General features: G+C 43.9%; 3 protein-coding genes across 12 annotated transcripts in view; all 3 read left to right on the forward strand.

Moving 5' to 3' along the window:
* The first annotated feature begins 1,176 nt into the window (after positions 1 to 1,176).
* Positions 1,177 to 15,725, forward strand: RPP14 (ribonuclease P/MRP subunit p14). 5 transcript variants are annotated; one of them, XR_008959099.1, is made up of 8 exons: positions 1,452 to 1,514; positions 4,494 to 4,591; positions 4,689 to 4,773; positions 7,708 to 7,784; positions 8,484 to 8,562; positions 9,243 to 10,345; positions 13,356 to 14,094; positions 15,200 to 15,725. XR_008959099.1 is itself a non-coding variant. In XM_026501114.4 (6 exons), the coding sequence occupies exons 2-6, from the start codon at positions 4,494 to 4,496 to the stop codon at positions 9,297 to 9,299; spliced, it is 396 nt and encodes a 131-aa protein (XP_026356899.1). In that variant the 5' UTR covers positions 1,177 to 1,256; the 3' UTR covers positions 9,300 to 10,864. The 5 variants fall into 5 exon arrangements, 4 of the variants coding, with proteins under 4 accessions (XP_026356899.1, XP_026356896.2, XP_026356898.1 ...); XM_026501114.4 differs by lacking the exons at positions 1,452 to 1,514; positions 13,356 to 14,094; positions 15,200 to 15,725 and adding an exon at positions 1,177 to 1,256 and having other exon boundaries at positions 9,243 to 10,864; XM_026501111.4 differs by lacking the exons at positions 13,356 to 14,094; positions 15,200 to 15,725 and having other exon boundaries at positions 1,284 to 1,514; positions 9,243 to 11,172.
* HTD2 (hydroxyacyl-thioester dehydratase type 2) lies at positions 9,419 to 15,725 on the forward strand. 2 transcript variants are annotated; one of them, XR_008959098.1, is made up of 3 exons: positions 9,419 to 10,345; positions 13,356 to 14,094; positions 15,200 to 15,725. XR_008959098.1 is itself a non-coding variant. In XM_026501110.4 (1 exon), exon 1 carries the CDS (start codon positions 9,419 to 9,421, stop codon positions 9,923 to 9,925), a length of 507 nt encoding a protein of 168 aa, XP_026356895.1. In that variant the 3' UTR covers positions 9,926 to 11,172. The 2 variants fall into 2 exon arrangements, 1 of the variants encoding a protein (XP_026356895.1); XM_026501110.4 differs by lacking the exons at positions 13,356 to 14,094; positions 15,200 to 15,725 and having other exon boundaries at positions 9,419 to 11,172.
* PXK (PX domain containing serine/threonine kinase like) overlaps positions 15,226 to 25,030 on the forward strand; it is a 75,433-nt gene continuing 65,628 nt past the window's right edge. For 3 of the 5 annotated variants that reach the window (XM_026501116.4, XM_044384980.3, XM_044384981.3), the window contains exon 1: positions 17,687 to 17,903. In XM_026501116.4, coding sequence (XP_026356901.1) covers positions 17,802 to 17,903 — 102 coding nt within the window. In that variant the 5' untranslated portion in view covers positions 17,687 to 17,801. Of the gene's footprint in view, positions 15,305 to 17,676; positions 17,904 to 25,030 lie in introns of those variants that run through there. The other 2 variants (XM_044384979.3, XM_026501115.4) reach the window with 2 other exon arrangements.

Here is a 25,030-nt window from a genome sequence, read left to right on the forward strand (position 1 = left end):
TCATTAAATATGTGTTGAGTGCCAGAGACTGGAATGCAATGGTGAGCCAACACAGACAAGGCCCCATGCTCATGGGGCTTACACTCAAGTTTTGGCAGCCCCAGCCCCTCTCCCATACACACCCCTGACTGGTGCCAGACAACTGGTGGTAGTATCGTGCAGTATGGAGAGCACCATCTAGAGTCAGACTGCCTGCTCCACCACTTACAACTGTGTTATCTTGGGCAAGTAACAGCCTCTTGTGCCTCAGTCTCCACCCCTGTAAAATGGGGATGATCATAGTAATAGCTACTTTAGGGTTGTGTGAGAGTTCCACGACATAACATGAAAAGTTTTTTTTCATAATGCCTGGCCCAAAGAAAATACTTGATAAATATTAGCTGCTATTATGATTATGATTATTATTTACAAACACTATCTGTTTGAGTACAGACAGGGCCATATCTTCATTTTTTAAAAAATATTTTATTTATTTATTTGACAGAGAGACAGCCAGTGAGAGAGAGAACACAAGCAGGGGGAGTGGGAGAGGAAGAAGCAGGCTCCTAGCGGAGGAGCCTGATGTGGGGCTCGATCCCAGAAGGCTGGGATCACACCCTGAGCCGAAGGCAAGACGCTTAATGACTGCGCCACCCAGGTGCCCCAGGGCCATATCTTCTTGTTCTCCGCTGAGTTCCCGGTACCTAGCACATAATTGGGACTCAGCACGAATAAATGCATAGATGAAACCTGGCTTGCATTTGAAGATAGGACCGTTTGGATCTTATGTCAACCCAGAGAGATAACCTACTATGTGCTGGGAGCCACAAGGGACATTAAAAGTGGCTCCGCTTACATCGGAAACCGGGGATGTACTGTACGGTGACTAACATAATATAATAAAAAATCATTAAAAAAAAAAAAAAAAAAAAGAAAGAAAAAAAAAAAAAAAGTGGCTCCGGTCCTTGGGGTGCTTGACAGAAGATGCGCAGCAGAAGAGATGCTACATATAAAGTTGAATGGATGAATGCATGGATAAATGAATGACTATAAAAGTGAGCTCCTGGGCCGAATAAACACATCCGAAGTCCCATACCCTACACACACATTTGCTCACAGAGCTTTCCCTGGAGTGGGCACCAGGGGGCACTGAGCTCGGCCTGTCTCAGCTTCTAATCAGGATTCACGCCCAAGTTCTTAGGAGGACGCCGCGCGGTGACGTCATATCCGCACCTAGACGTCACGCTTCCGGGGGACGAAACATACAGGAGCCAAACGTAAGTATCCCCGGAGTTTTCTGGGCCCGGGGTCTGTCCTCTGCGGAGGAGCACCAAGCTTTGGCGGATTCTTGCAGTGAACAGGAGTCAGGGAGGCGCCGGGTCAGTCAAACCGAAAGCAGATAGGAGGAAGCCCAGGATAGAGCGGCTTTTTGCCGGGAATGAGCTCAGTCGGCCACGCTAGTGACGCATGGCCATGCGCGCCAGGTGCGCATGCGCAAGGTGGGAGTTACGGCGGGCGGCGCGTGGCCGTCTGAGGTACCTATTCTTCTCTCCGGCCCATGACGCTGCTGGAGGTTCGGCAGCGCACCTTCCCGGGCACCTGAACTACGGGGTCTCGGTAGCAGATGGTGGCTGCGGGGTGTGAGTGGGACCGCGTGTGCAGAGCGCATGCGCCCGGCGCGAGGTGGGCGCTAAATAAATGGCGGACGTTAGTCAAATAAAAGTTGGAAACAACTCAAGTGCCCGACAGTAGGGGACTGAGTTTTTTTTTTTTTTTAATGATTGATTTGTCCCATAATTTATATATTGGATGTATACTGTGTGGGAAGCAGTAGTGAACAAGATAGATCTCCGTTTCTTGCAGAGTGTACGTTCTGTTGGGGTGGGGGAGGGAAGTACAAATAGAGAATAAATGAATTACGTAGTTGTCTTGGAAGGGGGTAAGTGCTATGAGGAAAAACTAGAACAGGGTCATGGAGGGGCTGCCATATTAGAACAGCCACCGGATCAAATCGAGGGATGAGAGTTGATCAAAGCCATGAAGGAAGCGAGGGAGCCAGCCATCTGGCTACCTGGAGGAAGAGTATTCCCAGCATGCTTTGGAAAAGCTAGGAGCGAGGCGCAGAGGCAGGAGGGAAACGGTGTGTGAGGAAGAGCTAGGAGGAGTCTGGTGGAAAGGGTTGAGCAAGGGAGCATGGCCAGAGCTGTTGGAGGAGGCAGCGGTACAATTCAGGTAAGGCCTTGCAGGGCCTGTAAATCCTTTGGGTTTACTCTGAGTAAAACGGGAACCTTTGCAAGGTTTTGAGCAGAGGAATTCCTGGGGCTTGAATAGGTTTTAACTGGCTCACTCTGGCTGCTGTAGAGACTAGATTGGCAGGGGGAGCAGGTGAAAGCAAGGACACCTATTACTAATAGGTCACCTAATGAAAAGGCTGGCTTCAAAGGTGATGATAGCAAGAGCTGTGGAAGTGCTTTCATTGTGGTGAGCCTGGCAAATTTGCCAGGCTGTATGAAGGGTACCCAGGCATCCTCTCCTTTAATCTCGGGAGAGCCTGCAGAGGGCAATACTGTCACTGCCTCTGAGGCTGAGGCCTATGTGGGGTTGACTGCTCAGTAAACACTTGATTCTTAAGTCATTTTTGGTAAAATATACATAACATAAAATTTACAATTTTTAAGGGTACAGCCCATTGACGTAAAGTACATTAACACTGTTACAAAACCATTATCACTATCCATTTCCAGACTACTCCCTTAAATCTTCATTGTTATTGGCATCCTGAGCCCCAGGCCCAATCTCATTCCCCTAGCTCAGGCAGCCAACTCCATCAAGGCTGATGGTAACTCTTAAAAAACGCCTATCATGTGCCAAACAATGAATGAAGTGATTGAGGGTCCTATTCTCCCTGCCTTCCAGTCAGGGAAGACTCTAATGGAAAGAATCATCCGGTGGTTATTTCTGCAGTCTTGAAACCAAAGATATGCTTGAACATACAGGCCTGATTCAGTACGTGTTTATTGAATACCTGCTCTGTGCCAGACACAGTATTCATGTTTTTAAGTGGATGCTTGGATGCAGCTCCTTGACCCTGACTTCTCGTTTTCTCTGAGGACATGATCTAGGAGTGGTTGGAACTGGGCTTGATGCAGAGGTTTTTGTAAATGCTGGTTTATAGTCCCTTTCCTTGGTTGGACCTCAGTTTCCTGGTTCCATTAGTGGGGAACCAGATACTGAACAGATAGTATTAAGAGATTGCGTAACAAGTGAATCTAATTTAGAACAAGGTGTCAAAAAGAAGGCTTTCTTAAGGAGATGAAATTCTAGAAGAAGTGAGCTTTAGGCTAAAATTCAAAGGATGAGGAGGGGCTATCCAGAGGGAGAGTGAGGTAGGAATGGAGCCGATCACAGATTCTCCCCAGGGGGATCAGAATGTTCTGAATTCTTGAAGGATCCAGGTCTATTAGAAATGACATTGAGTGCCCATTCCAGGAATTCCTCCTCTCAAACCCCTTGCTGTTTAAGCTTGGTCTTGGGGGTGGGGGTGGGGGTCTACCAAATAGCTCTGTATAGACCTGGCCTTCAGACAGAGAACAGCATACCCAGCATGGGACGGGACAGTAGAACTACCACTGCTCATTCTTCTGTTCATGTTCTGTGTTGACGGAGAGTAAACAAGAAGATCTTATATTTTATTCTTGTATGCTATTTTTTTTAAAGATTTTGTTTATTTGTCAGAGACAACATGCATAAGCCAGGGGAGCAGCAGGCAGAGGGAGAAGCAGGCTCCCTGCTGAGCAAGGAGCCCGATGCGGGGCTCGGTCTCAGGACCTCAGGATCCTGACCTGAGCCGAAGGCAGACGCTTAACTAACTGAGCCACCCAGGCGTCCCTTTTTTTTTTTTTTTTTTTTTAATTAGGAGGCATCATACCAGAGTGGTCTTGAGGGGGCTCAGGACTGGTTGGAATCTATGTGCCCTTGGGCAAGTGTTACCTCTCTTTGCCAAGTCTCAATGTTCTCTTCTCAAAAATGGGGAGAAAAGTGGGAATAATAATAGCTTTTACTTCATGGGATCGTTTTGAAGACTTATGACCTAAGGCATGTGGGGCATTGAGTACAGAGCTGGGTACTTAGTAAGGAAAAATGTCCATTGGGATTATATTGTTAGAATTTAAAGAGTGCAACAGTCTGGCATATATAAAATCTGGAAACATTCTTTGTGTCTGTATAGGTAAATTTGGTTTGACCGGAATTAAATAAATTACTATACTAGGAGTTCTTTTAAAAATCAAATGGGTCAAAAAAAACCAAAACAAAACAAGGGGTGCCTGGCTGGTTCGGTCAGAGAAGCATGTGACTCTTGATCTCAGGGTCATGAGTTCAAGCCCCACATTGGGTCTAGAGCTTACTTTAAAAAAAAATCAGAATGGGTTAAATTCTCATTAAAAAAATGGGGAAAAAAGTGAAAATAGCTTGTACCTTGCTAATTTGTAGCCCTCTTGACTTTTAATTTCTAGATGTGGTCAGCTTTGGAAAAGATGCCAGCTCCAGCCACCACGTATGAAAGAATAGTTTACAAAAATCCCTCTGAGCACCACTATATGAAAGTCTGCCTGTAAGTTTAGTCTCCTAAATTCTATTTGTGATTATTTTTTTATGAATCTGAATAGTTTGAAATCTTATACGTTTTTTTCTTTTTAATGTTTTTACAGAGAATTTCAGGATCGTGGGGTTGGACTGAATGCTGCACAGTTCAAACAGCTGCTTATTTCAGCCTTGAAGGACCTCTTTGGGGAGGTATGAATCACTTGGTAGATGGAACACTGCTAAGATCTTTATAAGAAATACTAAAACAGTCCTTTTCCAAATAATTATTTTAAAATTTTAAAAAACATATTTGAAATTGTGGAAGCAGATTTTTAGAAATGATGAATTTTGGGTAAGTTTGTTCTCATATGACTTCTATTTGACAAAAAACTTGTTAGACAGATGTTTTAGTGCCGTACTACTCACAGCATCATCCAGACCGGCAACCTGCAAACGGTTTTTTGGATTTTTTGTTTTGTTTTTTTTTTTAAGATTTTATTTATTTAGAGAGTGTGTGCAAGCAGGGGGAGGTGCAGAGGGAGAGGGAAAGAGAACCCCAAGCAGACCCCAGATTGAGCGCAGAGCCAGGACCCGACGTCACAGCCTCAGGACCCGACGTCACAACCCGACCCAAAATCAAGAGTCAGACGCATAACTGCCTGAGCCAGCCAGGTGCCCCGTGCGAACAGATTTTTTGCCCGTTGTGAAATTTGTGACTCACACCAGAATCAGCACACCACTTCCTTTACTGAGAAAGTCTCCATAAGCAAAAATTGAGGTGAACTATCAGAAGAGCTTGCAATGCTTGATCTTGGGATCGTAAGTTAGAGCCCCACATTGGTGTAGAGAGTATGTATGTATGTATAAATAAACAAACAAACAAACTTACTTTAAAAAAAACTGAGCTGAACTAAACAATGTACTTAGTGATATTGTTGATTTACATTGTGTTACAGCCTCTGTGTTATTTTATCACAAACCGGCACATTAAGTAGTCCTATTTTAGCATTTACTTGAAAATAAGTAGAATTTTGAGAGAGAACAAAGACAGACGATTCAGGAAATTATTTCCTGATTCATATGTTTTATCAAATCAAAATCTGGTAAGCATCTCATTAAAATTAAAAACCTATACTCCACAGCAGACTCAGTTAAGAGGATGAAAAGACAAATTACAGACTGGGGGAAACTAGTTGCAAACACATATCTAAAATACAAAAAAAACTGTCAGGTGCCTGGGTGGCTCAGTCGGTTAGGTCTCTGCCTTGGGCTCAGGTCATGATCCCAGGGTCCTGGGATTGAGTCCTGCATTGGGTTCCCTGCTCAGCGGGAGTCTGCTTCTCCCTCTACTCCCCTGCATGCACACTCCCTCTCTCTTAAAAATAAGTAAGTAAATAATCTTTTAAAAAATAAAAATAAAATAAAAAGGACTCTAAAAACTCAGTAGTAAAGAAAACCAAACATTCCAACTTGAAAATAAGTAAAAGACACAAATAGACATTTCCCTAAAAAGGATGCATTGTTGACAAAGAAGCACATGAATGAAGAGATGTTCAACATTATTAGCCATTAGGTAAATGCACATTAAAAACACAATAAGCTCCAAACAGCAACAACAACAAAACACAATGCGGGGAGCGCCTGGCTGGCTCAGTTGGTGGAGCATGCAGCTCTTGATCTCTTGACTCCTGACTCTTGGTTGTGAGTTCAGCCCCATGTTGGGTGTCAAGATTACGTAAAAATAAAATCTTTAAAAAATAAGTAAGTAAAAAATAAAAGCACAGTGAGCTATCACTACATGCCTAGCAGAACAACTGAAAAAAAAAAAAAAGTGATAATACTGAATGCTGGTGAGGATGTGGAGAAACTGGATCACTCATTCATTGCTAATGGGAATGCAAAATGGCACAGCCACTTTGGAATACCATTTGACAGTTTCTAAAAACAACTAAACATTCATATGCTATACTACCAGCAGTTACACACCTACGCATTTGTTCCAGAGAAGTAAAAACTTAATGTTCACACAGAACTTGTGAGTGTTCGTAGCAGCTTTATTTGTAAGAGCCCCAAAGCAGAAATAAGTGAGTAAACATTCATGATATATTCATACCATAGAATATAGTCAATAATAAAAAGGAACAATCTATACATACACAAAATAACCGAATCTCCAGAGAATTGTGCTAAGTGAAAAAGCTAATCCCAAAAGGTGACATTCTGGGTGATCCCATTTGTGTCATGCTCCTGAAATAACATAATTATATAAACTGGAGAAAGATTCATGGTTAGGGATTGGGAGGAGTGAGTGTGACTAAGATGAGGTAGAAGGAGAGCACCCTGTGATGGTAGAATTCTATCTTGATGATGGTAGTTGTTGCATGAAACTACCTATGTGGTAAGATTGCATAGAAGTATGCATACACACACACATGTGCGCGCACACACACACACACACAGACAGATAGGAGTGTGTGTATACCTGGTAAAATCTGAATAAACTGGTTTATCAATTGTATTACTGGGGGAGGCTTCATGAAAGGTGCATAGAACCTTCCTATAAATTTCATTGTAACCTCCTGTGATTATAATTTTTCAAAATAAAAAGTTTAAGGAAAAGGTGTGCATCTTCTCTGTCAGGTATAAAACCTGGTTCCAGAATGATGAGTATTATGAGAGAGGAAGTATATGGTTTCTATATGTAAAACAGCATGAAAATAATTGAGCTTAATCTTGGGGATCAGGGATGGAACTTTTTATTTTTTAACCCTGAGATCGAAAGTTCCCTGCTCTACCAACTGAGCCAGCCAGGCGCCCCCAGGGACAGAACAATTTGAAGACTTGAAGGGTGAAGACTCATTAGCAATATGAAGAGTTACGGGAAGACCATTCCAGACAGGGGTAATTGTAAATAAGCAGGCCCACTACTACAGCACCACTAAATAAAATACTTCTTTTTTGGAGGAGAAAAGCAGTTGACAGGATTAGTAGGGGGCAGGCACCCTTCTGCTTCAATCATTGGAGCATGCAACTCTTGATCTCGGGGTTGTGAGTTTGGGCCCCACATTGGGTATAGAGATTACTTTAAAAAAAATAAAGAATAGTGATAATAGTAGTCTGCTAATAGTATTTTTCCATACTTAGGTTGATGCAGCCTTACCCTTGGACATCCTAACCTATGAAGAGAAGACCCTGTCAGCCATCTTGAGAATATGTAGCAGGTAACGACAGACAGAGGCACCTTTGTAATATAACAAAGCAGAGAGACGGATGGAGAAATAGAGCAAAAATGCTCTTCTCTAAGAAGAGGCTTGTCATTATGAACTCTGAGTAGCTTTTGGAAGTTTAAACTGAGAAGGATATGAACATTTATCCACCAGGAGCTTAGACTATACAGAGCAAGACTCATGATTTGCTTACAACTGTAGTGTTTCCCAGTTGATGACTATGGTTGCAAACTCAAAAATGTGTATTTTAGAAAAATTCCTAATTGAGGTTCATTTTATTCTCTGCCTATGACATACTGTGCTTTTACTTTTAAAGTTTTCTCATTTAGTGCTCTCTTTGGCAGCACATTTACTCAAGTTTTCTCATTTAAATTAGGTTTCCTGGACCTAATTTAATTATCTGGCCCATCGCAAAAGTAGTAGAGAGATGTCACAGAGACAAATCTTTTTTTTTTTTTTTTTAAGATTTATTTATTTATTTATTAGACAGAGAGCCAGCCAGCGAGAAAGGGAACATAAGCAGGGGGAGTGGGAGAGGAAGAAGCAGGCTCCTAGTGGAGAAGCCTGATGTGGGGCTCGATCCCAGAACGCCGGGATCACGCCCTGAGCCCAAGGCAGACGCTTAACGACTGCGCCACCCAGGCGCCCCCACAGAGACAAATCTTTATGCATTCATTATTGATCTCTCTACAGTGGTCTTGTCAAATTGTGGAGCTCTTTGACTCTGTTAGGATCCTATAAAGGCAAGAAATGTGCTTTCAGAGTGATTCAGGTAAAGACTGTTCCTTCACATATTCCAAACAAGGCTGAGTAGGGATTAAACAGCTTTTTCTTTTTTTTAAGATTTATTTGTGAGAGGGAGAGAGCATGAGCGTGTAGGGGGAGGGGGGAGGGAGAGGGAAAGAATCTCAAGTAACTCGATGCTGAGCGAGGAGCCCAACACACAGGGCTCAATCCCATGACCCCAAGATCATGACCTGAGCCAAAATCAAGATTCAGACACCCAACCGACTGAGCCACCCAGGCATCCCTCCAACTGCTTTTTAATACATGTCCCATTTTTTGCTTGCATAAATCTGGTATGGTTAACATTATCCACTGGGGGCAGTGGAGAGAAATATAGGACTGCATTGCTTCTGGAAATGTGAGAGAAAGCACTTAGATTTTAGATTGTATGGGAGATGTTTAGGAATGATACTTGTAACTCTTGCGGAAAAGTCTTAACTTTTCATTTGTTGCTTAATGCCTAGTGCCTTAACTGTTAGAACACTCTTTCTAAATTTATTGTGATCACTTGTGTATCTGAGGCTACCTCTAAGGATGATGGTCTTTAAGATGCTACCGCATCAGCTTCGCTTACCCTAGAAAACTAGGCGTGTTTCCACATGCCCTGTGTTTCAATGCAGTTTTCTCCCCAGATTTCCTTAAGTTTTTTTTTTTTTTCTCTTACAGGTTTCTCCATTTCTCCTTGCCTTATCTGGTAATAGTAGGGAACTAGTATTGGATTGAATAGTCTTCCATTGCAGAAACATTCCTCTGCTCTCAAAAGCACATTTTGGTGACAATATGCTGTCTGAAGACCGAAACAGTCTAAAAGCTCCGACTGCTGGAATTTGACGGTGCTGAAGATGTTCCCAGTAATTTCCTGCCATCGTCTATGGTGGGGTGGGCTTCAGAGGAGAATCTGCCTGAGCCGTCTAGTGCTGAGCAGGCAGCACACTGAGCAGACACACGTCAGAGTCGGAGACCGCGCTGAACTCAGCAGGGCCTTCACACAGAGGGATGTGGCTGTGTTCTCAGAATTAACGGGGGATGTCAATCCTTTGCATTTAAATGAAGATTTTGCAAAACACACCAAGTTTGGAAAGACAATTGTACATGGAGTTTTGGTCAATGGACTTATTTCGGCTCTCCTGGGAACTAAAATGCCAGGGCCCGGCTGTGTATTACTTTCACAGGAAATTAGCTTTCCAGCCCCTTTATATGTTGGGGAAGTTGTTTTAGCTTCTGCAGAGGTGAAAAGGCTGAAGCGGTTCATTGCTATTATTGCAGTGTCATGTTTTGTAACAGAAAGTAAAAAGACTGTTATGGAAGGCTGGGTCAAAGTTATGGTCCCAGAGACTCCCCAGTCCTGAAATGTGTTTAAAGATGCACATTCAAGTGCCAGGTGTTCTTGAAGAGCCTCAGAGGAAAACGGATTGCTGCTTTTCACCGAGGGATGGCTTCTAGACCTAGAAGCCCATGTTGGGGGCGGGGAACAGGCAGAGGCGTGTTCAAAGGTCCACCGTCCAGTTTGGCTTTATGCTTCACACAGACTTGAGTATATTCATCATCTGTCTAGGTTTTTAAAATAGAAAAAAATACCCGGAAGGTTATTTAGCTAAAAGTTCTACTTTTAGGATTTCACATCTAGTTAAGATTTGCATTTGGATAACACAAACCTGCCTCTGTCTGTGCAGAGTAAGTGTGTCACTGAATTTATTACTAGCATGTAATTACTGAAGGCAACGACAGAAGTCCGGTCATCTTTGAGCGCCTATCTTCTACCAGTCCGGGTACGTAGCTCCTGTTCTTCAGCAGTTTCTGGGTCGGAGTTTATTATAACTTGTTACTGTTTATACCTCAGTGGCACCTTGTTCCATCTTCCGTGGCATTTGCCTTTCAGGTGGTTTTCCTGTGATTGGAGAAGGGCTTATGTGCACATTTGGACTCCTTTATGTAAACTCTCTCAATCTCATGTATGCAACAGGAATAACAACACCTACCACACAGGACTGTTGGGAGATGCTAAGTACAAATAGCTAAACACAAAGTCCAGCCTGTCATCCATTCTCCCCTGTGAATGAGGTTGAGGGTCTTCCCGAGTTTAAAGCAAACTAGCCCACAATTAAACAGGTAACAGACTCATTTTTCAGGATGTCAATCAATCTAAACCTGGAATAGAGTTGGAATGCAAAATTTCTGTTTTAGTAATCCAGATTATTTTCTTCCTCCCTTGAAAACACTGTGGATTCTTCCCTTTACAAATAACATATGCTCATTGTAAAGATACTATAAATAAAAAGTATAAGGAACCCTGTGGAGGCCAAGTTCTTAAGAGTTGAGGGATATTGAAAATTTAATCAGTATTTTAAAAAAAAGTTGGGGGCACCCGGGTCGCATAGTCGTTAAGCGTCTGCCTTCGGCTCAGGGCGTGATCCTGGTGTTCTGGGATTGAGCCCCACATCAGGCTCCTCCGCTGGGAGCCTGCTTCTTCCTCTCCCACTCCCCCTGCTTGTGTTCCCTCTCTTGCTGGCTGTCTCTCTCTGTCAAATTAATAAAATCTTTAAAAAATAAAAAATAAATAAAAAATAATTTAAAAAGTTGGGTACTGAAGAGGAAATGTGCCTCATGTGTTTGTACTGAGCGGTCATCCCAATACAGCCAAAACTTTTAAGATAATCTATAACAGAACATCATCTCTGTTCTGTGGCTTTAGATGGTGGTTCTAATTACAGCTAGATGCTTTGATCCAGAAGATAGATCAAGTGTCATTGGTGGGATCAACCCCCATTTCCTGGGAAAAGATTTTTCCTCCTGGTGGATCAGTAAGTAGATTTTTTTTTTAACATCAAAGGGATAAATTAAGCAGATTACTAGAAAAAATCATTCTAGGCACTAGAGGGCAATGATGTATATAAATAGTATTTTTAAACTGTTGAATATTGTACCATACTCTAGTTGGTGATGGTGAGAGGAAAATACTAAAATCAATGTGAGAAGCAAGGCTGCCATTCTCATGAATTTCAGAATGGGCAACTGTGTGGGCTCAGATATACATGAAGACTTATTCATAGGGGAAGGCTACACAAGCTAAAATTTTGATACGACATTGAAAAAAAATAGGAACTTGAAGCGCAAAATGTAGATTCAAAGCCAAGACTTACCTCTTCCTGTAGAAATTCTCTAGGACTGATCCATTTATGGCCCATAAATGGAGTGTGATGTGATTATTGATACTAGTAGCTACCATTTTTTTCACTATGAGCTAATTCCCCCACGTTTTTTTTAAAAGATTTTATTTTTAAGAGAGAGAGTGTGAGTGGGGGAGGGGCAGAGGGAGAGAGTATCTCAAGCTGTGTACTGAGCACGGAGCCCGACATAGGGCTCAATCTCATAGCCCTGAGATCATGACCTGAGCTGAAACTGAAACCAAGAGTCGGACACTTAACCAACTGAACTGTCCAGGTGCCCCATTTTCTTTTTTTTTTAATTTAAGATTTTTTTTTTTTTTTTAAGACTTTATTTGGCAGAGAGCACAAGTAGGTAGAGCAGAGGGGCAAGGAGAGGGAGAAACAGGCTCTCCGCTGAGCAGAGAGCCCGATGCAGGGCTAGGTCCCAGGACGCTGGGGTCATGACTTGGGCCAAAGGCAGAGATGCGTACCCAACTGAGCCACCCAAGTGCCCCAATGAGCCAGTTTTCTACATTAACTCTAATCTTTGAAAACTTTGTGAATTAAAGTTAATGTCCCATTTTAAAGGCAAGGAAATAGACTGATGCTGTGTGACTTGCCCAAGGCTGTACAGCCAGTGTGTGGTAGAGCTGGAATGCAAATGGGGACCTGCCTGGCTCCAAAGCATTTCTTTTCTCCATCTCCCTGTGGGTCTTATAATGTTCCCATTACTGGAGCACTGTCAGTTTCTGTAATAGTATCCTATTATGTGGCATTAAAGTATTCAGGACCACTATTCTATAGAATTCTTTTTATATTTGGAATGTACTAGATCTTACTCCCTGCTACAGTTGCAGCATTTTCCTATATACTATTACTTGATGGCTTCCACCCATAACCATCACCGACTGTTTTTCTCAGTTGACATTTAGTGATTACTTGTCTTTAGAGCAGAATTACCGAAGGGGTTATTGTGAAGGTGAAAAGTTATGTGTAGGCCAAGTATGGTGGGGACAGGGGGATGTCAGACCTGACTGGTCACTGATACCGTGTAATTCAGAAGTAGCTTCTCAGTATGAGCATTTTCATTTTTTAAATGGTCTGAGTGCCATGGTCGTCTTTGATCTCCATAAATCAATACAAGTTTGGACTAGAGAAGGAGGCAAGAAGGGACACTTCTCTGTAAATGATGACTTATTTTTACTCAGAGATGCTCAAGCCACTCATGCTTTGTGGAAGCTGGCTCCAGGGGAAACTGGCTGGTAGTGGTTTTCCTGTTGATCCCTGCAGGAGATGCCAAAAAGAATGTGGCTCTTCTGATGAAAACAGGGGTGACCCTCAAATTAAGAAATTCTTTCCGGAATAATTGAGCAGGGGGCCTTGATTGTACTAGGTCACAGGTGGAAGCGAGTACGAAAGTACTGACTAAAATAGCAGGCCAAATTGTGCTAGCACTTTCCACATAGGGGCATTGTAAGACTGCAATTTATGTCATGTTTCATTGCTACAGAAAGATATACCCATCTTAAGCCATTTCAGCCTAATGTACTGGAAAATTGCTTAACAGATTTTTATATTCTATTAGAAACATTTCCATATTGGTGAGATGCCACTTATTTCTTTTTCTGAGCAGCAAATCTTGAGTAGCAGCAGGAAGAAAGCCTCACCACAGCCTCCATTCATCTTGTGGACCTGACTTGTGTATTCATCTAGAAAAAGAAGAAATGGCTAAATGCACACCCGTACCTCTTAGGTAACCACAGGCCTTCATTTGGTGCTGAATTATTAGTCATTTTTCTTTTATGTTCTTCAAGTATGATTCAGAGACCAATTTACTTCCAAAGAAAATTGCTATTAAATTATATCTATTAAGTTTTTATATTAAAACATACTCTAGCAGGGGTTGACTGTCACTCTGAGTAGCTGTGCCCCTCCGAATGCCTCATGTGTTGGCATAATTTATTAACTGGCTCTATCTGAGCAGGATGGGAGTGCTGTGAAATTACTCTTGGGCTGCACTTCAGTATCTCCCAGGTCCCAGATGTCTCACTTTCTTTGTTCTTGGCTTGCCTTCGCTTGGATTACAAACACAGCAGAGACAAGAATTCGCAGCATTTTCAGAGAAATGCCAAGTTGAAGCAAAATCAACGACAAGAAACAATTAAAGTTCAAAATCCTAAGAAAACCCAAGACTGATGTTGACACTGCATAAATAGAACCGGATTAATAGGAGGCCCCACAAACAGTCAATTTCTAGGCCACAATCAATTTTTAGGGTGGCTCTTAGCTGTATATGACCTTCTTACAAACCCTGGGCAAAATTCCTCTGTGATACGATAGGAAACTTCAAAGGGAAAGAAAAATCATCAAATGTGAGTTTGATCAAATTTTGTTGTTTTCTATCCAGATCATGAATATTTAAAGAAATAAAATAATTTTTAGTTGGGAGGCAATGCTGCTTAGGAAGCACTGAGTTTTTCACAAGCTTCTGGGATTTGATTTGTGGAGCAGTTGCCAGGTCTAGAAGCATCCTCACTAAAGCATTCTCATTATCTTCAATCTGGCCAAATGCCAAGTTGTTAAACAACCTGTGGGCCATCTAAACATTTGGCAACATAAAAGGATATAAATCTTTTTTTTCCCCCCTGCTAGCCTGAGTAGTTGTGTATGTGGCAAAAACCAAGGTGTACATAACTCGCTTGCTTTGCCGGGTCTGAGACTGGAAGCAAAACTGCTTTGATTTAGATCAGCTATTGCCTGGGGAGGGTTTCTCCACATTCAGCACGAGCTACTTCCAAAGCTGTCATAAGGTTTGGGGCCTGGTCTCCAGAGGATCTAGGGATCCAGTTAAATCCAGGATCCTCAGGGGATCACTGATAAGGCACTGATTTGGGCAGGTGAAAATGAAATTATAAGGCTCATTGTAGCGTTTATTCTGAGGGGCTTACTCCAGGCAAGAATTTCCGGAGAAAGGGAAAGTTTGATTGAGAGTTAGTCTCTGGCTTCATTCCATCATATATCTGATTTTTGCTTTCAGTTTCTTTTCCCCAGTAAGGAAAACTTAGAGAAGATTGTTATTTTACAAACTTTGCAACTCAATTGTATATTATTTTTTTCATAATCATACAAGTAAAATATCTTCATTAGAGACATTTTGGAAAATACAGAAAAGCATAAAAATGGAAGGCATTCCTTCCTAGAGACCTTCAATTAATATTTTGGTGTTTTCCCTTGTTGTTTTTCTATATAAACATTTTTAAAACTTGGGATCATACAAATGTATATATTGCTTTTTTTTCATTCACTGTTACATCAAGAGCATTTCCCAACCTCGTTAAATATCCTTTGATAATCTGATTTTTAATCACTGCAAAATATTCTACTTAATGATTGTCCCATGATTTGTCCAATTCTCTATTGTTAGATATTTACCCTTGCATGCTATTTATTTGCACTGATCTCTGATTATTTCTTTAGGATACCCTTCTAAAGGTGTAATTACTGGGTGAGAACATTTTCAAAGCCCTTGATATGTATTGTCAAATCCCAGCTCCTAGCACCAGGTACAGTAACTATTACATGGTAAGTACACCGTAAATTATTGTTGAATGAATTAATGCCTTTCAGAAAGGTGGACCAATTTATACTCCCACGAGCAGTATTTGAGAAGAGCCTTATCTTGGTCAGTCCACATCATGACAGCAATAATGATCAAAGCAGAATTTTGGTTTCTGTGATTCTGGCAATGAAATAATCCATTTACTTTAAAGAAATGGGAGTAAAAAGTGGTGGGGTTGGTGCTTGGGTGGTTCAGTTGGTTGAGTGCCTGACTCTTAATTTTGGCTCAGGTCGTGATCTCAGTGTCGTAAGATTGAGCCCCGTGGCACGCTTTGCGCTGGGCATGGACCCTGCTTAAGAGTCTTTTTTTTCTCCCTCTGTTCCTGCCCCTCCCCCTCAAAAAAAATGAAAATAAAAAATAAAAATAAAAAAAGAAGTAAAAAGTTGAATAGTCCCGAAATGATATATGGTTGCGTTTTAATGGACTGCTGCTTTTAAACATGAGGAGACAAAAATGGAATACAGGAAGAATTCTGATTATATTAGGACTGAATCATGGAAGTTCCTTGTTTCCCTTTTCACATGTCGGTCTGTCGTGGCTACTTGCCCAACAATCGCTATAAGCTCCAGATTTGGAGAAGGTATTCTTTAGATACTGTCTAGGCCCTTGCTGTCATGTCTAATAGTGGTGGTGGTGGAGGGGGGTTACCAAGAAATTTTATTCTCTTATCTGAAATGTAGAAATTTAGGGGAGACAAATTTAAGAGTTAGAAACTCTCTGTTCTGTGAACTGTAGGGGAAGGAAGTTAATATTGTTGAGCAAAAATGTGCCAAGCCCCTTCCTGTCCTACTGCATTCCACATCCTAACCTTTCCATACAGGTAGCAGTATCTCCATTTTGCAGATAGGGAGCTGGGGCTCAGAGAGGTTGGGTAACTTATTCAAGGTCACACAGATGGTAAATTACCAGAGCCCCAGAGATCCTGGTCATCTGATTCCAAGTCTAACTCCACTGTCCTGGGATGCAGCCCTCGGAAAGAGCAGTGGGGGTGCGATTGGAGGGAGAGGATTGGGTGGCAGGGGGAGTGCCAGAATTGTGACATTGGTTTCAGAAAGACTGTGGGGGCAAATCTGGAGCTGGGAAGTTGATCTCAAAGTTCTCTGGCTTTGGGTTTGAGGTTCTTGGAGCCAGTACAGTGGGACTGAAGACCCTAAGGCTACAGGATCTCGGTTGATGGTTCTCAGGGGTGAAAGCTGTTAAAAGAATTCCACCAAGTAAATCTGAAGATCTAATAGGCAGTATTAAGTGATTCATGATTCACCAACAACCCAACCAGCAAGTAGAAAGGAGCTCTGAGGAGCTGTACAAAAAGGAAGGTTTTTATAGGAAGGAGGGTGGAGCAAGGAAGTTATTAGCAAAAGAAAGGATTATTTCAGGCAAGGTCACTTTCCCTTAGGGGAAAGAGCAGGGGGTCTTACCAGGCAAATTACCTCATCTTCCGTTGGTGCAGGGGTGGGGGTGGAATGAATAGTTTGCGTGTCAGATTACTTCACTGGTGCTGGCCAGAAAATTCGTGATGGTTAAAACTACATTTCTGGGAGAGGTTGAAACCACAGTTAGGTTAGATAGTAAGCCTGGTTTAGGGGTGTAGCCTAGCATAGGTGACTCCATTTTGGGTCTATGGTTTTCTTTTTGACAAGGCCTTGTGGCTGGGGCCAAGGGTGGAGGATGGAGTCTGGGACCGAGGCCCGGTTTTTAGGATCCCCAGTTCCAAGAGCTTGGGTCTGAGGGTCCTGGAGTCCAAAGGCTCCAACTGTGGGGTCCAATTCTGAGGACCCAGCTCTTAGGTTCTTGGGTCTGAAAAGCCAGGATCAAGGGTTCAGTAAAACCTGAATCTTAGGGGCTTGTTTTAGAAAGTTTCCGGGTCTGCAGGGCTCAGATTGAGGGTTTCATCTTGAAGGTCCCTCTCCTGGGTCTTAGGGTCCTTGGGCCCGGGAGGCCTGGGTGGGAAAGGTCCAGCTGTAAAGGTCTCAAGTCTGGCAGTACTGGCTTCGAGGGTCTAGAGCTAAAAGCCCAACATTGCGAGGCTTGGTTTGGCAATCTTTGGGCCTGAGGATTCCTGGATCGGAGGGCTCAGGATGCCATGTCTTCGATCTGAGGGTCTCTGGACGTGGTGGCTTCGGGTGGAGTGTCCTCAGGCTGGATGCTAAGGGTACGGGTCTACGGGCTTATGCGAGGAGCCGGGAAACGGGCGTCCAGGGCAGCGGCCACCGTGGCAGTGTGGCGCTAGGACCCCGCGGGAGGCGGCGCCGGGAAGGGCGGCAAGTGTTGACAGCGACGGCGTCGGAATAGCCGGCGCTAGGACCCCGCAAGCGCGGCGGGTGGCGGCGGCGCGTGGGGCGGCGCGTGTTGACAGCGGCGGCGGCGGCGGTGGCGGCTGCAGAGCCGGGCGGACGGCGGGAGTCGGCGCCCCTGGTTCCTGCCCCTGGTGTCGAGGCGGTGGCGGACGGGCGTCCGGGGATGGCCTTCATGGAGAAGCCGCCGGCCGGCAAGGTGCTCCTGGACGACACGGTGCCGCTGACAGCAGCCATCGAGGCGAGCCAGAGCCTGCAGTCCCACACGGTGCGCGGCCGGCCGGTCGGGCGGGCGGCGCGGGGCGGCCCCGGGCCGCGAGAGGGCTTCGGGCGGCCCGGCGCGGGCCGCGCAGGGTCGCCGGGGCGGGGGCCGGGGCCGGGGGTCGGCGGCCCAGGCCGGGAGGGTAGTGCCGTGGCCGTGGCTCTGGGTCAGGGGCCCCGGGGCCCAGGTGAACTGAGGTCTGCAGGGGCCGGAGGTGGGGATCGCATCCCCCTGGGCCAAGCAGGAGGAGGGGCTCGGCGGTGCTGCTTCGAATAGTAGGCGGTGTTGGATTCCCGGGCCCACCTTGGCCAGGCGGAGTAAAGGGAACACTTGGGACCCTCTCCTCCACTTCAGCCCGCGGTCAGCCTTCTCTTTGGGGCCGCTGAGTTTTCCTCCCTACAGCTGGGGATCTGAGTGGCGGCGATGTGGATGTGCCTGGCCAAATGGCAGTGTGACTTTAGAGCCTACTTGTTGGGATAGCAGAGTGTAAACTGGCTGGGGTCTGCAGCCCCAGTTGCTGGGCAGCTGCCTGGCCTAGGCGCAGGGAAATGGTGAGGGAGGCAGTCTGGGGTCTTGCTGAGGCAGGTGTATGAGTGTGCTCCTTCCCTCCTCTAACCTGCTCTTTAGTGGGCAATGGTAGCATTCTTTTGAGTTTAAAATCCACTGGAGTAGCATAAAGGAGTAATAGGTCCTCATAGTAAACACAGGCAGGGTTCATTTCTGTTACATATACTGTCTTTTATGGGTCTTTAAAACCAGGATTGTTTTCATTTGCCTGTACCTTTTTTTTTGAAAAGCACACTGTGCATTATAATTTACAAGCAATAAACCTAGGAACTAGCAGAAAAACAGGAGCTGCCAGCCAGTGAGACTTTGTTTGGGAAATAATGAATGGGGAGAAAGAGATTCCTTAAATTGTAATGTTTTGTCAGGTCACCAAATCAGATTCCGGCTCAGAGGCTTGTTTGTTTACCATTGCAGTGTGTTTAGGGTTCATCATCTGGAGGCTAAAGCCCCACAATAGCCTTCTGTTTCTCTTTTTGTTCAAGCTGTTCTGGTGACTTCAAAGAGATCTTTTATTCTGTTGTATTAAAGTGGGACTTTTTTGAACCTCAGTTTCCTCTTCCGACAGCCATGCTTTATAGGGTTTGTATTGTTCAAAGTGTTCATTTCCAGTTAGGAAAATGATTATATTTTTTAAAAGTGTATTTTATTTTATCGTTTATCTTTAATCCTGTTTTACAGACTTGGGAGAAGGCACTGTGTTGGACAGAATTTTTACCCTCTGTAATGTATACTTATGGGAGTATGGGTTCAAGGTTGAAATTTAGGGCAGGTAGTCAAGAATAAATTCTGCTATTAAATTAGATTTTTGACTTGACTTTTGGCAAGAAAATCTTACAAACTTTCGGGGAGAGGGGTTGAGTCCTTTAGGTGTATTTTGTGCTGAAAGTAAAGAGACGCTTATAAATGCTCACAGATCATTTCTTTCAGGAAGCATTCCGTGATGGCCACTGTCCCAAGTCCTGTGCTCGCTTCCACCTTAACTGAGATCAGTTTATTCTGTAGTTACTTTTTTTAGTTTTCTTCTCCACCAGGTTATGAGAGGAGGGGCAGGGGCTTAATTTTGGGTCCCAGACCGAGGTGTCTGATAGGATTTCATATGTGTTTGTTGACTGAATAAACGAATGAATTGCAACCTTACTTTGCCTCTTTTTTGTTTGTGTAAAATGGTAGTGGTGAGAATTGGAACAACGTGGCATCTGAGGTGCTAAGTTAAGGGGTCAGCGCTTCCGCAAGGTAGTGAAAGATATAATAGGATTCCATTTGTACTGCAGAGCTTTTCTTTAAGAAATAAAATAATTTAGAGTAGAGAATGGGAGTCCCTATAATGATGACTGATCACAAAAGACAGTGACTCACAGGAGACCCATAGAGGCAGATGTGGTGGAGTAAGGAACACTGTAGCATTGTCTTACGCAATTTTTGACTGCTCTATGTTCTTGTCATTATAGCTGTAGAATTAAAGACTGGGAAATGTTGCATCAGCCCTGAACTTTATTGAGAAAATCATATGCTGATGCAGACTTTCTGGATTATTAGCCCCTTATGAGTAAGTCCCTTTAAAACAGGAACTGTTGGAAATTATTTTGGAAAGAAGTAGTTGTTAATGGTGGCATATGGAAGAAAAGAGCATTGTTTTCTTTTGGGAAAACTGACGGTGGCTTTCCTACTTGTTAGCTGAAGGGAGATGGTGTCCCAAAAGTCAGAGGGCAGTCCTCCCTCTGAAATGCTGAAGAATGGAAGTTGCTCCTTGGCTATAGGTTGGAAACATACAGAGAGAGTATATAGTAGACGGACTTTGAGTTGGAAGAGGCAAGACGTTAATACAGTTTTGGGCAGACATTTGCTATTCTGTGACATTGGTTGGGCAAGTCACAAAAAGGTTAACTTTTTGATGGGTAGTTTGATGTTGTAAAGAGGGTAATAAATGCCTGCTCTGCCTGCCTTCCAAGGTTGTTACAAAGATCAAATGAAATAGTCTTTATGAAGTAATTTGTAAAGGGCATTTCCTTCTTCTTCCAGCTGTTCACTCCCTGGTGAAATAACATCCAAAGCGTTAAACATGGTAACTTGTTATTATTGTAAATAGCTAATTTCTGTCCATAGTTCCTTACCTTTATCGAGGTTGTTTAGCTTTGGGAAACAGAATTTACAGCAGAATATTTTAGGTTACATAGGATTTAAAATTTATGGACTTGGGAGGGAAAAATTCTGTGGATTGGAAAATACAGATGCCAGGATGGAGGGAACACAAGGTCACCACCAGAAAGGCATCTTTGGATGAGAAACTGGCAGAGAGGGCACAGATGGGTAGATGATTCTGTTCCTGACTGTGGTTTGAATGATTTTATTTTCACTTTTATGGAGCACAATGAATTTGGCTTCAGGAAATAGACCAGGCCTCTGCTGCAAGGAAATGAAACTTCCCTAAAATCAGAAGGGACCATAGTTAGGGAGGATGCTTTCAGCCTGGGGTGGGAGGAAAGGGAAGGACTTTTCCGAACAAAAGGAATTTGAATAAAAAGCTGTACAGGTGAATTGTGGGAAAGTATGGGGGGGGACGAAGGGAAGACAAGGGAAATATAGACGTTCTTGGTGACATGAAAGGGAAAACTTCTAAAAATCAATAGACTGGGAAAATGCTTACCTAGCTGAAATGGAAACCAGAGGAAACCGACAGTTTTGGAGAGGGTTGTTATCAAATATGCTTATCAGATTTGTGCTGGTCAGGGCGCTGCGGCGTGCTAGCACTTCATCTCGGTTTCCTCCTGTTTAAAATACTCTTCTGTGAGGTTCATTTACTCTGCATTTGGTGCATTTTGTTCTTGAGAAACAAAAGATAATTCTAGTGATATTTGAGGCATAACATTTTTTAAATCTGGGGAAGATAATATTACACGTGGAGATCTTTACTGAAATTGGGTCTCTCTTTGAACCTTTGATTTTCGGAAACTATTCCTGCACAGTTTATTTATTCAGCAGTACTCGTTAATTCAGCAGAAATGTGTTGGGTACCTACTGCGTGCCAGACATATGCTGGAGATCTGGTGGTCCGCTAGACAGCTCCTGCTTGCATTGAGTGTTTGTTCTATGGGATTCTGAGGTCTTCCGTTTCCCAAGGTGTAGACAAGTCAGTCAGAGTCTTTACCTGTCGTAACACAGATGGTTTTGAAGTTCCTTTTGTGGCTTGGATTATTGAGCCTCAGCTTTTTAATCAGTGGCCTTTTTTATGTAGTCTTTTAAACTCTGTTCACACATCGTCAGAATACCTATTCAAATGTTATGCCAAGTCAGCAAACCTCATTGCCTTCAGAGCCTGACATATTAGGCAACCCAGTACTCAATATTAGGATCTACCTGGGCTTCCTTTTGGAATGCTGTTTGGAAGTTTCTCTAGAATTCCAAGTTATACTGAATACTTTGAAAAATTCCTTGAAGATATTTACATAGGCAAATGCAGACCGAATGATAATTCCTCATTTTATAGTAAGATAATAAGTTTTTTTGAAACTTTTTTTTTTTTTAAGATTTTATTTCTTTATTTGAGAGAGTGAGTGAGAGAGATGAGAGAGCGCACACAGAGGGAGAAGCAGACTCCCCACTGAGCAGGGAGCCCAATGCGGGGGGGGGGGGGGGGGGGGGGGGGGGGCTCCATCCCAGGATCCTGGGATCAGGATCTGAGCTGAAGTCAGACGCTTAACTGACTGAGCACCCAGGCGCCCCAAGTTTTCTTGAACTCTAATCACTTGTCTTCTACTTGGTTATGTATTTTTCCCCACTTGTTTTTGAAACCTGTGATGGATGCAGTTGCAAAAGTCTGAGTTGGAACCTTTTGGATAATGGTAATTAGTTAATTTAAAGATTGTAAATAAACTGTACCTATTGAAGTCAGTTTTTTGCAGACTGATTTAGGGGCTGGTGATTTTTTTTTTTTTTTTTTTTTTTTTTTTGGAGATTGAGCGCCCAAGAGGGGAGGGGTAGAGGAAGAGAGAGAGAGAGAGAGAGAGGGAGAGAGAGAACCTTAAGCAGGCTTCACGCCCAGCTCAGAGGCTGATCTCACAACCCCGATATCATGACCTGAGCCGAAATCAAGAGTCAGACGCTCAGCTGCTTAACCCACTGAGCCACACAGGGGCCCCTAGGGGCTGGTGATTCTTAATCCTCATTTATCACCTCTTTTGAGGATTATCCCACTAGGAAGACTTTTTGTAGTAGGAATACAAATAAGAAGCTGGCTGTAGTTACTTGGAAGAAACAGGATTCTGGGGCTGAAGTTTATTTTAGGAAAAAAGATCTTATGTGTTTTGCTCCTTAGGGGAGTATCGTAAATATTCACCCATGTCTACACAGCTTCCGTATAGTTTGTGATCTTAATAAGATTGTTCAAAATATTGATTGTTGGTTGATGGTCTAAATGGGTTCATTTGGGCCAACTAGAACAAACCTGTTTTCTACTGAGGCAGGTAGTGGTTCCTTTTCAAGCTGCTAGACTATTCTGAGTGGCTTCACATGAAATGAAGCTCCTTTATGTTCCAGCTTTGGTATCCTGAAGACAGGAGAGCTGGACTCGAGCATTGTTTTAGAACTCAGAAGTGTTTGAGTGCTTGGGGGTGTTGTAGAAGGGAGACTAATAGGTTTTTCCATTGTTTTTCCCCTGAAACTCGAAGTCATCCTTGTCGGTGGCTTCTTTCACAAGTAGGATGCACATGGTAGGGGAAATGAAGGTATGACTGTCTTCAGAGGAGATGACAGGGCCCTTCATTTTCAGTTTGAAATTTTGACTAAGGACTAAGGGACAAGCACTTTATCTGGGGTAAATACTTGGACTTCTGGAGGGGAAGAGTTTGTGCAGATTGGCCATTTAGTCTCCAGCTGATCTTGCTGACTACCAAATTTGGGGTGAGTCTGGCCATTTCCGGCTGAAGATGAAGCTGTCAAGTATTTCCTCCTGCTTACTGAAAGAGTACATTGTTACTGTTGTCTTCAAATAATTGAGTAGTTATTTTTTGGTGGCTGAGAGGGTATTCCTGTTAGTATAATATTTGTTTGGGGAACCCATTGCAAGAGGAGTCTTCTAGAAATTTTTTTCCCCCTAGTAACAGCTTTATATGTAATTCACATACTGTACAATTTACCCATTGACTATACAAATCAACATAAGTATATTCACAGAGTTGTGTACCTATCTCCGTAATCAGTTTTAAAATTTTATGTATTTATTTGAGAGAGAGAGTGGGGGTCGGGGGAGGGGTGGGGGGGGAGAAGAGCAGGGAGAGAGAATCCTCAAGCAGACTGCCTGCTGAGCACAGAGCCTGAAGCAGGGGTTGATCCCAAAACCCTGAGATCATGACCTGAGCCTAAATCAGGAGCTGGCTACTTAACTGACTGAGCCACCCAGCCCCCCCCTTTTTTAAGATTTATTTATTTATCATAATCAACTTTAGAACATTTTCATTACCCTGAAAGGAAGCCCCATACTGTTTAGCCATCACCCTAGGAAGTTTGTAACATTGCAGGATGCTAAACTCAGCACACATTCTTAGCACAAGCTCTTTATCTCTCTGGGTTTACCTCCTTTTGCAATATTATTAGAGGGACAAATTCTCCATAAATGCTCCTATACATGTTTGGATAACCTCCCAGAACCTCCCCGGCCTGAAGCCTACTCTTAGGCAGTGAATCTTAGGGTAAGAATCACTGCTGGAGAAGGTTTTCTAAACTGCAGACTCGGAGAAGAAGCATGCGTCTAAACATTTCACCTTGCTGCATATGAACCCTGCTTTCAGGAAGCCCTGGCTTGGGAACAATAGATGAATTCGGTCCTGTTGGTGTGAAGGAGTTACTCCGGGTTGCACCTCGCCTGGTGCATCGCGCTGTGGGTGCCGAGGTGACTTACGAGAGCAGCCCAGCGGAAGGGCAGAGGGCTGTGTGCTGGAGAGCAGGGTGTGTGCGCCCCTGGCCAGCTCTCTGTGGATGGCATCTCAGCAAGGCTGCCCGCATTTCTTCCGTGTGGCTCCCCAGAAACTGGTCATTTCTCCTTAGTTCGGTCGAGGTGGTGGGAGCAGGGAGTGAATAGAGTGCTGGTGTGGGACAGCCCTGGGTCTAAAACGTCTGAGGTGCAAAGGGAAAGCAGCATTTGTTCAGGCCTTCCTTTGAGCCTGTCCTTCGCCCAGGTGACAGGGGACTGGTGGGCGGGGACACAGTGCACTTTAGTCCGGATCGGGTGGGGGGTGGGGATGGAGCCTGAAGCGGGCCTGCTCACCCCACACCTCTAGTCAGGCCAAGTGTCTGGCCGGCAGGACCGCACTCACTGTCCCCCGGAGCACAGGGAAGGGCTGGCTGCCGCGTTGCCATGCTCTGTGCGTCTCTGCCTGGGACCCTGTAGATCACCATGCTCACTTCGAGCCTTCCGCTCCTGACTCCATGCTGCTTCTGGAGCTCCGGCTCACCGACGGGCGCTGCGGTCGGTGCTGGGGAAGCCCTGGTGAGCAGGCCCGGCTCCAGGAGCTCGGAGGCTACTGAGCCTCTGTGCAAGCAGGACACACCTCTGGCCCTTCCCACTCCGTAGA

The sequence above is a fragment of the Ursus arctos genome, unplaced genomic scaffold (assembly GCF_023065955.2).
Source record: "Ursus arctos isolate Adak ecotype North America unplaced genomic scaffold, UrsArc2.0 scaffold_14, whole genome shotgun sequence".
NCBI lineage: Eukaryota > Metazoa > Chordata > Mammalia > Carnivora > Ursidae > Ursus > Ursus arctos.